The sequence below is a fragment of the Sus scrofa genome, chromosome 15 (genome assembly GCF_000003025.6).
Source record: "Sus scrofa isolate TJ Tabasco breed Duroc chromosome 15, Sscrofa11.1, whole genome shotgun sequence".
Classification (NCBI taxonomy): Eukaryota; Metazoa; Chordata; class Mammalia; order Artiodactyla; family Suidae; genus Sus; species Sus scrofa.
This window is the reverse complement of record NC_010457.5, coordinates 120,546,494-120,561,362: the sequence shown is the minus strand read 5'-3', so window position 1 is coordinate 120,561,362 and position 14,869 is coordinate 120,546,494. Positions and strand designations below refer to the sequence as shown.

At 38.7% G+C, this 14,869-nt stretch overlaps 1 protein-coding gene across 6 annotated transcripts in view; it reads left to right on the top strand.

Annotated features, from left to right (window-relative positions):
- USP37 (ubiquitin specific peptidase 37) overlaps positions 1 to 14,869 on the top strand; it is a 97,679-nt gene that overhangs the window by 28,868 nt on the left and 53,942 nt on the right. For all 6 annotated transcript variants that reach the window (XM_003133658.6, XM_005672197.3, XM_021076476.1 and 3 more), the window contains 3 exons: positions 2,454 to 2,551; positions 4,421 to 4,505; positions 12,167 to 12,325. In XM_003133658.6, the coding sequence (XP_003133706.4) occupies positions 2,454 to 2,551; positions 4,421 to 4,505; positions 12,167 to 12,325 (342 nt within the window). The remainder of the gene's footprint in view (positions 1 to 2,453; positions 2,552 to 4,420; positions 4,506 to 12,166; positions 12,326 to 14,869) is intronic.

Genomic DNA, 14,869 nt, shown 5'->3' with positions numbered 1-14,869 from the left:
CTGGATTCTCTCTTTCTCATGCTTCCATGGTCAGTTGATAGATTGGCTAGGGGTTGGCTAGTTCAAGGTGGTGTTATTTGGATGGCTGGCCATTGGCTGACTAGTGGTCAGAGTGATGAGGGTGATTTGCCATGTTGTTTAAATTTTATTTATTAATTAGTTTATTTATTTATCTATTTTTTGCTTTTGAAGGCTGCACCTCTGGCATATGGAAGTTCCCAGGCTAGAGGTCAAATTGGAGCTGCAGCCTGGCCTACCCCACAGCCACAGCAATAGCAACACAAGATCTGAGCTGCATCTGTGACCTACACCACAGCTCATGGCAACTCTGGATACTTACCCCACTAGTGGGGCCAAGGATTGAACTCACATCCTCAAAGATACTAGTCAGATTTGTTTCCACTGAGTCACAACGGGGTCTCTCTGGCCATGTTTTTTTAAATCATCTGGCATCTTAGCCTGGAATTATTCACATAGCAGTGGCAGGGTTCCAAGAGAGTAAGTAGAAATTTGCATAGTGCCTTTAGCCTTAGATGAGGACTTACATACAGTTATGCCTGTCACATTCTTTGGGGAAAAGGAAATCACAGGCCAGCTTCATTAAAGGATGGGGAAAGTAGATTATGTTTCTTAATAGGGGGCTTGGGTACAAAAAAGGGAATAATTTGGGCCATTTTTAAAACAGCTTTATTGAAGTACAGTTTATATACCATAAAATTCACCTGTTTTAAATGTATAGTTCTGTATCTTTTGTACATTTATTAAGTTGTGCAACCATCACCATAATCCAGTTTTAAAACATTTCTGCTGCCCCAGCAAGTTCCATTGTGCAGTTTACCACATTTCTCAAATGCTAGAGAGATTGCATGAGCCATATCCTCTTCTACTTTAAGCCATCCCATTTCACTACAGATGAAAAAATCTTAAGCGTTCTAAGACTATAAGACACTGGAAGTATTACTACCAGCAGTGACATTTCTGTTGTCATTTCCAAACTGTTGATCCAGTTCCAGAATCCTGTCCTTAGACTGTGCTTCCTGGACTCATTTCTTAATACCAACCGGTGTAGATCGAATTCCCTAGAAACAAATGCTGAAATAGAGATTAGTTTGTGAGTGATTTATTTAGGAGTTATTCCCAGAGGATACCAGAAAGGGATTGGGGAAAAAAGCAATCTATTGAAGTGCAGGAAATGAAAAATAAGTGTGATCTCAGACAAAAATCTAATTTTTTTTTTCTTTTACTTTTTAGTGCTGTATTTGTGGCATATAGAGTTTCCCAGGCTAGGGGTCTAATCGGAGCTGCAGCTGCCGGCCTACACCACAGCCACAGCCACACCAGATCTGAGCTACATCTGTGACTTAGACCACAGCTCGCTGCAGTGCCACATCCGCGAGGCCAGGGATCGAAGCCGCATCCTCATGGATATTAGTTGGGTTCGTTACTGCTGAGCCACAATGGGAACTCCCCCAAAATCTGATCTTGATTTAAAAAAAAAGAAAAATGCAAAAGTTGGGCTTCCTCCTTATCCCAGAGAGAAAGTCTGTTATATAAATGTCACCTTAAAACTCTTCTAATTCCGGACAAGGGAGCTGGGCTTCTTGAGTCTAGCGCCTGTCCTTACTTGTGACTCTCTTAGAATACAGGCGAAGTCTTTGTAGTAGCTTGAGGATAATCCTGTGAAGAAGAACCTTTGGTACTAGCTATCAGAATGATCTAAATTGGTTTGGAGGAGAGGACTCAAAAATGGGGTCAGAGGGAATGTGGGTGGAACATCTACCTTGTCTGCTTACAGGCTTTATTCATGATGGTTCTCCTAAGATTAGCACTTGTAGTCACAGCCTGAGCATTTTTCTGACTGGACCCATTCTACTTTATGACACAGGTTCAGGTATTTGGGAATAATAGAGAAGGGGAAATGGAGCTTAAGAAATTTTAACTTTGTGTTCATGAGCTTAAAATAGTTTACTCACTGTGAATTGAAATGATGTTGACATTTAATAAATAGTATTTCAAATTATATAGGTTATAGGAACATTTTGGATTTTGTTTTATTTTTTAAACGTATTCAGTATCAAGCTCAAATAGTTTATGTCTTAATTGATTCTTTTGGTTTTAGTAGCTGAATCATTTCATCTGGTCTTGCTTTTGGCTAAGAAAATCTATATAATTTTGCTGTTTCTGGTTTGACTTTTGTGTAAAGAAAATACTCCTTATTTTTGCTCAGTTACCAGGGTTATAGATTGGATTGGCTTTTGACTAGGTAATGAAAAGCTTACTTTTATGATCTTCATTTGCTTAAGTCGCTGAGCTGTTGAGACTTTAACACCTTGTAGCCTAACTTTCAAGAAAATCAGTGAATTCAGCAATTTAAATGTAAACATTTTTAAATGGCAATTCAAAATTAAGAATTATATCTTTATATACCTATATATATTGAATTAAATTATTAGGAACAACAAGGCTATGACAGATCCCTCAAGAAAATATTTAACCAGCAGTAGAGAGAAGCAGCTGAGTTTGAAACAGTCAGAAGAGAATAGGACATCGGGTAAGTATTTGGTCTTTGTATAAGGTATCTATTTATTTTATGATGCATTGTATTAGACTAGAAATAAAAACCCAAATGGGGCATATTTCTCTGTTATTCAGGAATACTATGTAATTCAGTAATAGTTATCAGGTACCAATTTGTGTCTACTATTTGGCTTAAATATTTTAAAAATATTAGAAATATAAGGGAATTTTTATTTTGCTTATAAGAAATTTAAGTTTTACTTTTCCCACTATTTACCTGTAATTAAACTCTTTCATTGTCAAGTACCTGGACCATGGAATGAACCCAGGGAGTTTAAGTGGTTAAATTAAAGTTCATCAATGCAGGAGTTCCCATCGTGGCACAGCAGAAACAAATCCAGCTAGGAACCATGAGGTTGCGGGTTCAATCCCAGGCTTCACTCAGTGGGTTAAGGATCCGGCATTGCCATGAGCTATGGTGTAGGTCACAGCTGAGGCCCAGACCTTGCATGGCTGTGGCTATGGCATAGGCCAGCAGCTGTAGCTCAGATTAGACCCCCTAACCTGGAAACCTCCATATGCCTCGGGTACAGCCCTAAAAACCAAAAAAACAAAAAACAAACAACAAAAAAAAAACCCAAAATGAAACAAATTACAACAACAAAAAAAGTTCATCAATGTTGCTACTTATTTAGAAGTTCCAGAAGATCTTGAAATTATTGCCTAAAGAGTTGTTTAAACTCACTTTGCACCTTGTTTTCACAAAAACAAAGTTAGACTGTCCCTGAATTTTTCTTAGTATTTACTACACTTAACATATCTCTCTGATCCTCTAAACTCCTTAGAGACTCAGATATTTGATACTGATTTGACTCCTGTGTTCAACTTGAAGTCAAACTGAAGCAAGCTAAAATACAGCATGATTTTGATAAATTGAAAGTTTAAGAGAATTCATTTGATCAAAACTATAGGAATGATCTCCTTTTAGTGGTTCAGAGTTGTAATTGGAATCCTACAGAAAGAAGTATCTTTACGAAAAAGAAAAAAGAAAGTATCTCTAATATTATAATTGTTACCTCTGAAATAATAGTACATTACATAAACTGTTATTGGTTTTCAGTTTTTATAATCAACCTGTAGTTACAAAAAAGAATATTTAAAGATGTAATAAGCTTTAATAATGTTAAAGTTAAGGTACATCTTACAGAAGTTGATGTGGAAGAGGAAGGGAGAAGGGAGTAAGTGGTCAAGTGAAAAGAAGATTCATGGCAAGTTCCCTGGTGGCACAGTGGATTAAGAATCTGGCATTGTCACTGTTGTGCTTGGTTCACTGCTGTGGCACAGATTCAGTCCCTGGCCTGGGGACTTCCACATGTCATGGGCACAGCCAAAAAAAAAAAGACGATGATAATTTATGGAACAAAATCTAGAAAGTTTAAGTGTTTTAAAGTTGGAGAACTAATCAGTAGAACTAAAATAACAGCTGATAATTGGTTAGAAGAGAACAAGAGTAGGGGTGATATAAGTGAGAAATTATTTCTAACTTTTCAAAGAGGAAGTCAGCTGAAACTTTAAAGTGAATAAATCAAAAAAATGACTAAATCAAGAAATTATGGAAACATTATCTAGTGTCATAGAGGAAATTAGAAAAACTAAATTTCAAAAAAATGTTTAGAATTAGAAGCAAAACTTGTGGAGCTTAGGGCAAGGGAGTATTCTTTGCTATTATAACCTTTTCCACAGTGTTTGATCTTTTAACATGCATATATGTGTATTATTTTGATGGAAAGGGGGGGAGGGAAGAGTTAAATCATGAACAGGCTCAGTGCATAATTTTATTATTAAATGGACTTGAATGGTTGATTTAGGAATCATACTTTTCCCCTGTTTGTTCACTTTTTAGGGCTTTTACCTTTGCAGTCATCATCTTTTTATGGTAGCAGAGCTGCATCCAAGGACTACTCTCCCAGCAGCACTAACCTAGACAGGTACGCTTTGTGGTTATATACCTTGTGGAGAACTTGAAGAGCTTTCTTCTTCAGAATATTAAATGATGGGTGGGCTGTAAAAATGAATACCCTAATTTAAAGTAACAAAATTGATGAGAATCATAGATGCCTGACATCCGAGTTCCTGTCGTGGCGCAGTGGTTAACGAATCCGACTAGGAACCATGAGGTTGCGGGTTCGGACCCTGCCCTTGCTCAGTGGGTTAATGATCCGGCGTTGCCGTGAGCTGTGGTGTAGGTCACAGACGCGGCTCGGATCCTGCGTTGCTGTGGCTCTGGTGTAGGAGGGTGGCTACAGCTCCGATTCAACCCCTAGCCTGGGAATCTCCATATGCCGCGGGAGCGGCCCAAGAAATAGCAACAACAACAACAACAAAAGACAAAAAGACAAAAGACAAAAAAAAAAAAAAAAAAAAAAAAAAAAGAAAGGACTCTAGAGATGTTTTAGTTCAAACTCTTATTTTTACATTTTTCAACACTTCAATAAATTGATGTCTATAAAGATCTTTACCGAGACCACCGATTGTGACTGGCATTGTGATTCTAGGCCAGTGTATTTTCCATCACCCCAAGTGATGATAAACATAATAAGATCTCTCCTTTGAGGCATTTTAAAATCGGCTTTGTTGCTTGTGTATTTGTTAACCTGTCTACCAAAAGTTAAGGAATTTTTATTTTTAAAGGCAAAAGTTTCACGTTAGTGGGTATATCTTTTACTGGAAAAGCCTAATCGGAAATTTAATTGCTGAATCTAGAGATATAGATTAAATCTTTTGAGGTTTATTGGATATAAATATACAAGGAAACTGCTAAGCCCTTGTCAAATAAATGTGATCATGGAATGCTGCACAAAAGGGCACTGGGGAATGTAAAAAGTGAGGGGAATGGTGTATAATAGATATACTTTATAATGACATATTAAGTCATATGTTGTTTTTTACTAGAATTTAATTCAAAGTAAAAAATCTTATTGATGTTAAATGATTAAGGTGAAATAAAGAATTTGATATTGTATATTTAAGTATATCTAGCCTTGAGTGGTAACCCAGGCTACACTGTGACAGCAGTGGTAATAACTAAACTCTTTGAATTTAAGAGAGAGAAAGCTTGACATATATGTTTATTTGAAGAATCTTAAAGGAATATTAAGTTTAAAAAATAGTAAATTTTCTTTGCAGGTGATCCATTATGTACAATACAGATTTCTTCTCAAGATAATGAAATGAGCATATTCATTACACATGGGAATAATTGAGGAAATAAAAAAATTTTTTAGGAGTTCCTGTTGTGACTCAGCTAAAGAACCCAGCTAGTATCCATGAGGATGCGGGTTTCATCCCTGGCCTTGCTAAGTGGGTTAAGGATCTGTCTGACAGTGCTGCAAGCTGCAGTGTAGGTCACAGATGTGGCTTAGATCCTGTGTTGCTGTGGCTGTGGTGTAGGCCAGCAGCTACGGCTCTGATTTGACCCTTCGCCTGGGAACTTCCATTCAGTGCTGCCCTAAAAAGAAAAAAAATTATACAGATTTATCACACTTAAAAAAAATTATTTTTTAATGCAAAGCTGCGTTCAAAGATATGGTGGAAATTTCCAGGTTGGTGAAAAAACTAATATTGAGTAAATGCTGAAGTCCTAAAGCATGAAAGAAACCCACAAACTAAGGGAGTTCCCTGGTGGTCTAGTGACGAGGATTCAGTGCTTTCACTGCGGCAGCCTGGGTTCAGTCCCTGGTCTGGAAACTGAGAACCCACATCAAGCTGCTGCATGCCATGGCCAAAAAAAACGAAGAAGAAGGAGAAATCCAAAACAAAACATAAACCCAAACTAGAGTCAAGTATTTAGGGCTGGGTCTTCAAAACCAGCATGAGATTGGGAACTGAGCATGACCCTAGAGCAGAACTTGGTTTCTTATTTGAAGCTGGTTAACTAGAACTGCTCTGTGTGCTAGTAAATCAAGGCAAAACACTTCTGTCTTATCACCTGAACGTGGCTGATGCTTCCTGAGCAGAGAGCAAATACTCCAAAATGAGGCTTGCATAGTTATTGGCATCTGCTTTAGTGTTACCTGTATAGGGGCAAGAATTCTGAACCTCTGGCAAAGTCCTATGCAGATTAGAAATTCAGATTGAGGCAGCTACTAAGCACATCTAAAATGCATGATCATGGGATGTAACACAGAGATGAGGTAGTAAATATAATGAAATGAAGAGACTTATGTTGGGCTCCTTGGTCCCTCCACATCTTAATGGCATTTTGGAAAAAAAGATTAAGGAGAATAAAGGCAAGGAATTTGTCAAAGAAATAATGGATGAAAATGATGGAAATCCATACATCAAACAGCCTCAACAAATGCCAAACAGCAAATTTTTTTTAAAAAAAATCCACATTGGAGTTCCCGTTGTGGCGCAGTGGTTAACGAATCCGACTAGGAACCATGAGGTTGCAGGTTCGATCCCTGGCCTTGCTCAGTGGGTTAAGGATCTGGCGTTGCCGTGAGCTGTGGTGTAGGTTGCAGACGCGGCTCGGATCCTGCGTTGCTGTGGCTCTGGCATAGGCTGGCTGCTACAGCTCCAATTCGACCCCTAGCCTGGGAATCTCCATATGCCATGGGAGCCGCCCAAGAAATAGCAAAAAGACCAAAAAAAAAAAAAAAAAAAAAAAAGCGCATTGTAAGAGATAATAGGTAAAGAAATTTTAAAAGCCAGAAAGAAAAATATCATCTATAAAAGGAAAACTGACCAACAGTTAGCAACAAAAGGAAGACACTGAAGTAATAATATCAAAGAATTCTATATCCAGCTAAATTTTAATTTAAAAAATGCAAAGAATTACTGCTATTTTTAGAGTCATGAAAACAATTTATTTAGCAAGAAGAAAACTGAACAAAGGAAAGAGTAGAAGAAAAAGCATATTTAGGAGTTCTCTTACTGTACAGTGGGTTACAGACCCAGTGTCGTCACTGCAGTGCTTGGGGTCCCTGCTGAGGCTCGGGTTTGATCCCTGGCCCAGGAACTTCCACATACCATGGGCATGACCAAGAAAAGAAAGAAAAAGCATATTTAAAAATTAAATGCTTTTAGGAGTTCCCATTGTGGTTCATCAGGTTAAGGACCTGATGTTGTCTCCCTGAGGATGCAGGTTGGATCCCTGGCCTCACTCAGTGGGTTAAGGATCTGGCATTGCTACAATCTGTGGTGTGGGTCACAGATGTGGTTCAGATCTGGTTTTGCTGTGATGTAGACCTCATTTGCAGCTCCGATTCGACCCCTATCCTTGGAACTTATATATACTGCAGGCATGGCCATAAAAAGGAAAAAAATTTTAATAATTTTTAATCATGTTGTATAAGTAATAGGGCTTATGGTAGACACTTCAAAAGTTACAAAGAGCGTACAGTGAAAGGCAAGTCTTGTAACTCCCGCTTATTCGTTTTCTTTCAAGAGACACCTACTGTTACCTTCCATGGTTATTCTATACATCTACATACATTTTGATAGTTTTTAATAAAATGATAGAATTAAAAACAAAAGTTCATAAAATATTATACAATAAGATATATAGGAGTGGAAAAGAGTACAGGGAAATTAAAACATTTTAAGTTCCTTTTTTGTTTGAGAGGAAGCCACAGTTAACTTAGACATATTAAAAAGTTAAAGATGACTTCCACTTCTGGCATAGTGGAGTAATGGACCAGATTACCCACCTTCATGAAACAGCTAAGGACCTAGACAAAATATATGAAACAGTGGATCTTAGGACATTGGACATGAGGCAGTGAAGGACACTGATCCTTGAGAGATGGGAAACAAATGAAATTAGCCTTATGATTGCCCCAGCTTGCTTCCTAGTGAAAGTTTCCAGGTTGCCACAATGAAGGGGAACCCGGCAGAGCCAGCCTTGTGCTCTTCCTGGGTTGAGGAAGTGGAGCTAGGAATCCAGAGAGGCCAAGGCAGCTAGAATTCACAAAGCAGAGTACCATGTGGAAAAGCTACACAGAGAAAGAATTGTAGATATATGCAAAGGGTACCCCTTGAGTATTTGAGTGCTGATCAGCTGATGCAGACAAGAAAACTAGTCAAGGCCAAGGAAAGAACACCCAAAAGGATCTAAAGGAATAATACTTGGACCATACATAAAGCCAGGCATAGTTCCTATTGCTAACAGCAGCAGTTTGAACGCTAGGAAGGTCTTGCCTCATTAGTGCGGAAAAGTTATCCCTAGATGACCTGCTGCTCTGGTCCCACATAACAAACCTTAAAAATAAGACTGAGAAAGATCAAACTGTTTTCCAGGTAACCTAACCACATCCTAGAACAAGATTTGAGAATGTTTATAGAATCAAGAATATTCAGCACCCAGGAGTTCCTGTCATGGCTTGGTGGTTAACAAACCCCACTAGTATCCATGAGGACATGGGTTCATCCCTGGCCTTGCTCAGTGGGTTAAGGATCAGGTGTTGCCATGAGCTATGGTGTAAGTCGAACGAAGATGCAGCTCGGATCCCGCATTGCTGTGGCTGTGGTGTAGGCTGGCAGCTACAGCTCCGATTTGACCCCTACCTGGGAACCTCCATATGGCCCTAAAAAGACCAAAAAAAAAGAATGCTTAGCACCCCACAAAATAAAATTCACAGCATCTGGCATCTAAGAAAATGTTACGAGGTAATAACAAATAGAAAAAGACAACTCATAAGGAATAGAAAAATTAATAAATACTGACTCAGAAATGGCACAGATGATAGAACAGATAAACATATTAAAACAGTTGTTAACTGAAATCATAAATTACATTAAATATACACTAAATATTCCAATTAAAGAGAAAGACTGGATTTTATTTATTTTTAAAAATTTTTATTAAAGTATGTTTGAGGAGTTCCCATCGTGGTGCAGTGGTTAACAAATACAACTAGGAACCATGAGGTTACAGGTTTGATCCCTGGCCTTGTTCAGTGGGTTAAAGGATCTGGTGTTGCCGTGAGCTGTGGTGTAGGTTGTAGATGCGGCTCGGATCCTGTGTTGTTGTGGCTCTGGCGTAGGCCGGCGGCTACAGCTCTGATTAGACCCCTAGCCTGGGGACCTCCACATGCCGCGGTGCAGCCCTAGAAAAGGCAGAAAGAAAAAAAAAAAAAAAAGATTTGATTTATGGTATTCTGTTGATTTCTGCTGTACATCAGAGTGACACAGTCATACATATATATTATATATATACACACATACACATTCTTTTTCTCATATTCTGTCATGTTCTATTAGACGTGATTGGATATGGTTCCCTGTGCCATAGAGCAGACTTCATTGCTTATACGTTCTAAATGTAATAGTTGGCAGGTATTAACCCCAAACTCCCAGTCTATCCCACTCCCTCTCCCTCCCCCTTGGGAATCACAAGTTTGTTCTCCATGTCTGTGAATCTGTTTCTGTTAAGTAGTTAGGATCATTTGTGCCATATTTTATTTTATTTTAGTATTTTTTTGGCTGCACCACAGCATATGGAGTTCCTGCACCAAGGATCAGATCAGAGCTGAAGCTGCCACCTAACTGCAGCTGTGGCAACTCTGGATCTTTAACCCACTGCTCCTGGCTGGGGTTTGGACCCACATCCCAGTGCTCCCAAGATGCCATTGATCCTATTGCACCACAGTGGGAACTCCTGTGCCATATTTTAGATCCCACATATAAGTATTTGAGAAAGACTGAATTTTAAAGAATAATAATCTGTATACTATTTAAAAATAAATTTCACAAATATACTTTGCATTGGCCAAACTCGGTGTTTAGGAGTACATAGTATGGAATAACACTGTTAGAAAGCTAATGATAACTTTTAGGGTAGAGAAATGGGCTTGTGCTTGAAGGGGTACTTGGAAGCTTTTGACATTAATGGTTGTTACGTATGTGTTTGCTTTGTAAGAATTTTAACTCCATGCTTGATTTTTAATTAATAAACTTTTTATTTTTATTTATTTATTTATTTTTTATCTTTTTGCCATTTCTTGGGCCGCTCCCGCTGCATATGGAGGTTCCCAGGCTAGGGGTCTAATTGGAGCCATAGCTACTGGCCTACGCCAGAGCCATAGCAACTCGGGATCCGAGCTGCAGCTGCAGCCTACACCACAGCTCACAGCAACGCTGGATCCTTAACCCACTGAGCAAGGCCAGGGATCGAACCCGCAACCTCCTGGTTCCTAGTCGGATTTGTTAACCACTGCGCCACAACGGGAACTCCAGTAAACCTTATTTTTTAGAGAAGTTTTAGGTTCACAGCAAAATTGAGCAGAAAATTTTCAGTGTGCTTAATACTCGTGTCCTCCTTTCCACACACAGCTTCCCTCAATATCATCATCCCATACCACAGTGTTACACGTTTGATCTTTATACCTTTATCTGTATTTCACAATTCTTTTTTTTTTTTTTTTTTTTTAAGTAAAACAAACAGTGGGTAACAGATGGCCTCACCACACAATAAATTGCTTGAGGACATTTGGTTTTTCCTTATAGATAGTGTTCTTGCTTTCCAAGAAATACAAAAAAATAAATGTCCAAGCAGATCAAAGACCTGAATAGAAGGGAAGATAAGATTTTAAACTTTTAAGAGGAAATCTAGGAGAACATTTCTCTGACCTTTTGTTATGGAATGGTTCTTAAACAAGATATAAAAATTGAAACCATAAAGAGAAGATTGATATGTTCAACTTCAGTAGTAATCAGGAAAACTTAAAATAACAGTGAGATTATGTTTCACTCATTAGAGTAATGTAATGGAGACCATGTGAAGAAAAGGACTATTGATGGAAATATAAATTGGTACAGTCTTTTTGGAAAACAATCACACTAAGAAAATTAAAAATGAAAATCAAGGAGGAGTTCCCAGTGTGGCACAGCAGAAATGAATCCCAGTAGTATCCCTGAGGATGTGGATTCAATCCCTGGCCTTGCTCAGTAGCTTGGGGATCTGGCATTGCTGTGGTATAAATCACAAACATGGCTTGAATTCTGAGTTGCTGTGGCTGTGGTGTAGGCTGGCAGCTATAGCTCTGATTTGACCCCTAGCCTGGGAACTTCCATATGCCTCAGGTGCGGCCCTAAAAAGGGAAAAAAAGAAAAAGAAAGAAAGAAAATCATTGAGTTACCACTGTGATGCAGAGGGTTAAGAATCCAACTCCAAAGGCTCACATTACTTCAGAGGTGCGGGTTTGATCCCCAGCTCAGCACATTGGGTTAAAGGATCCACAGCTGTGGCTTGGATCATTCCCTGGTCCAGGAACTTCCATATGCCGTGGGCGCAGCCATTAAAAAAAAAGGAGGAAAAGAAAATTGAAAATAATTCTAACATTTTCACTGCTAAGCATACAAATTAGGGTAAGTCCTCAAGGAGATTGGGTTAAGAATATTTGTCTTTGTTTGTAGTAGTGGGAAATGTTCACTGGCGAAATGTTTTCAAGACTAGGTAAACTAAAGTATTATATTCATTTAGTTGATAAAAGTGAATAAAATGATATGTAGTTCCCAAGTAATCAGTATTATTACTGATATTGCCTCAAATTTAGGATTTTTTTCCTGGACATAGATTTCTCTGACTAGGGAGAAAAAGTAGCATTCAAAATTGTTTTGCTTCTTCATTATTTATTCTTTTTTATAGGACTAATATTTCAAGCCAAACTCCCTCTGCAAAAAGAAGTTTGGGATTTCTTCCTCAGCCAGCTCCTCTTTCTGTTAAAAAACTGAGGTGTAACCAGGATTACACCGGCTGGAACAAACCAAGACTGCCCCTTTCCTCTCACCAACAGCAACTGCAAGGGTAGGTAAATTCTTTTATCTTGCTTTCTTTTTATAAAGTGATTCAACTGAAGTATGTTTTACTTGGTATAAAAAAGTGATGAAAGGAATCATTAATTATTGTTCTCAAATATGTACTCACTTATTAGAGATTTATCACATCCATAAAGTTAAGTCTCTGATTTTTGAACTTTGGAAAAACTACACACACACCACACACACACACACACACAAATGTAAAACATTCCTCATAAAGCAGAAGGTGCATATTCTTCAATCCCGTATACTTCATCCATCTCCTGAGATACTTCAACATTATGTTTTATTTAAATCCTTCCCAGCCCCTTTTGGCTTATATTTTTATCAAACACACAAAAATGAGATCATAGTAAAATAGCTATAACAATAGTAGCAGTCTTACCTAAAGTGTTTTTTGTTAAGTGGGAGAAACTGTGCTAGGTGTTTAAATGAATTCTTTTTCTTCAGGTCCTTGCAACAGCTCTATAAGCTAGAGATATATGAAAAATCTGTTTTTATAGATGAGGTAACTAAGGTTTAGAGAAGTTAGTTAACTTACTCAAGGTATTATAGTCAGTAGTAAGGCAATAGGAAGTCTAAGCAGTTGGACTCCACCTGCATTTTTTTTCTTCCAATTTTCTTGAGATATAATTGACATACAGCACTGTATTAGTTAAAATTGTACAGCATGATGATTTGTCTTCATACATCATGAGATGACTAAGTAAGTTTAGTGAATATCCATCACCTTATATAGATATGAAATAAAAGAAAAAAGTATTCCTGGAGTTCCCATCCAGATGCAGTGGAAACAAATCCAACTAGGAACCGTGAGGTTGTGGGTTCGATCCCTGGCCTCACTCAGTAAGGTTAAGGATCCAGCATTGCCGTGACCTGTGGTGCAAGTTGCAAATGTAGCTCTGATCTGGCATTGCTGTGGCTGTAGTATAGGCCGGCAGCTACAGCTCCGATTAGACCCCTAGCCTGGGAACCTCCCTATGAGTGGGTGTGGCCCTAAAAAAGCAAAAAAAAAAAAAAAGGAAAAAGTATTCCTTGTGGTAAGAACTCTTAGGATTTATTCTCTTTCTTGTGTAACATATAGCAGTGTTAATTATATTAACCATGTTGTACATTATATTCCTAGCAATTATTTGTCTTATAACTGTAAGTTTATACCTTTTGACCACATTCATCCAGTTCCCCCTTCCCGTGCTCCCCACTTCTGATAACCATATATCTGATCTCTTCTATGAGTTTGTTTTTGGAGTATAATTGACCTACAACACTATGTTAGCATTGGTGCACAGCATCGTGATTTGATATTTCTATAAATTTCAAAATGATGACCACATCTACTTTCATTCTTAATCACTATGCTTCAGTACTTCTCTGTCCCCTGGCTTTTTCTACCCCACATTAATTATGTGCATCCCCATGTACATTCCCCTTAACTGCGTTAGTGTGCATTTAGGTTTCCCTTTTTCCAGTTAGGATCCAGGCTAGAATGAATATGTGTGCGTGTTTGTTTAATACTTATTAGAACTTTTTTTTTTTTTTTTTTTAAGAGCTGCACCCACGGCATATGGAGGTTCCATATCCAACCAGAGCTACAGCTAGGGGTCAAATTGGAGCTACAGCTGCTGGCCTGTGCCACAGCCACAGCAACGTGGGTCCGAGTCATTTCTGTGACCTACGCCACAGCTCTCCGCAACACCGGATCCTTAACCCACTCAGCAAGGCTGGGGATCAAACCCGTGTCCTCATGGATACTAGTCAGTTTCGTTAACCACTGACCCATGAAAAGAACTCCTAGAACTTTGCTATAGGATAAATTTGGGGAAGTAGAATTATAAAGGCTAAGGAAGGCACTCTGAAATTTCTGACTACTTTTACCACATTGCTCTTCCCAAACTTACTGCTGGCCTACGCCACAGACATAGCAACGCCAGATCTGAGCCATGACTGTGACCTACACCACAGCTCACAGCAGTGCTGGATCCTTAACCTGCTGAGTGAGGCCAGGGATCAAACCTGCATCCTCAAGGATTATAGTCAGGTTTGTAACCTGCTGAGTCACAACAGGAACTCATGTTCCAGGCCAAATCTATGTCATTTTTTCTAAGGCTAATTTAATTCCTTTTCTGAAACATAGCCTCTCTGTGGTCTCTACTAATGCCCCTTAAATTCATCTGGGTCTCTCTGCTCTGGCTGTTGGGAACTCAAACAATTTTAGGTCCTGCTTGAGCTCTGGGAATTGTTCAGCTAATAGTTCCCCAGTAATCATTCTTTTCCTTGAAGTTCTTGCCTGGTGTCATGAGGTTTCACCACCATTTGTATGCACAGGTTGGTACTCAGTCAAATACTCAAGCGGACCCCTGTGCAGCGGACCCCTGTGCAGACTTTTGTAGTTCTTCTTTTGCACAGCTCCTTCCTCTCAGTTATTCTGTCTCAGAAACCTTAGCAATCTCAGCCTCTCAAACTCCAATTTCTTTCAACTCAGCAAGATTTCTGGGCTCCTTTTGGATACCCCTCTCTGAAATCCAGTTCA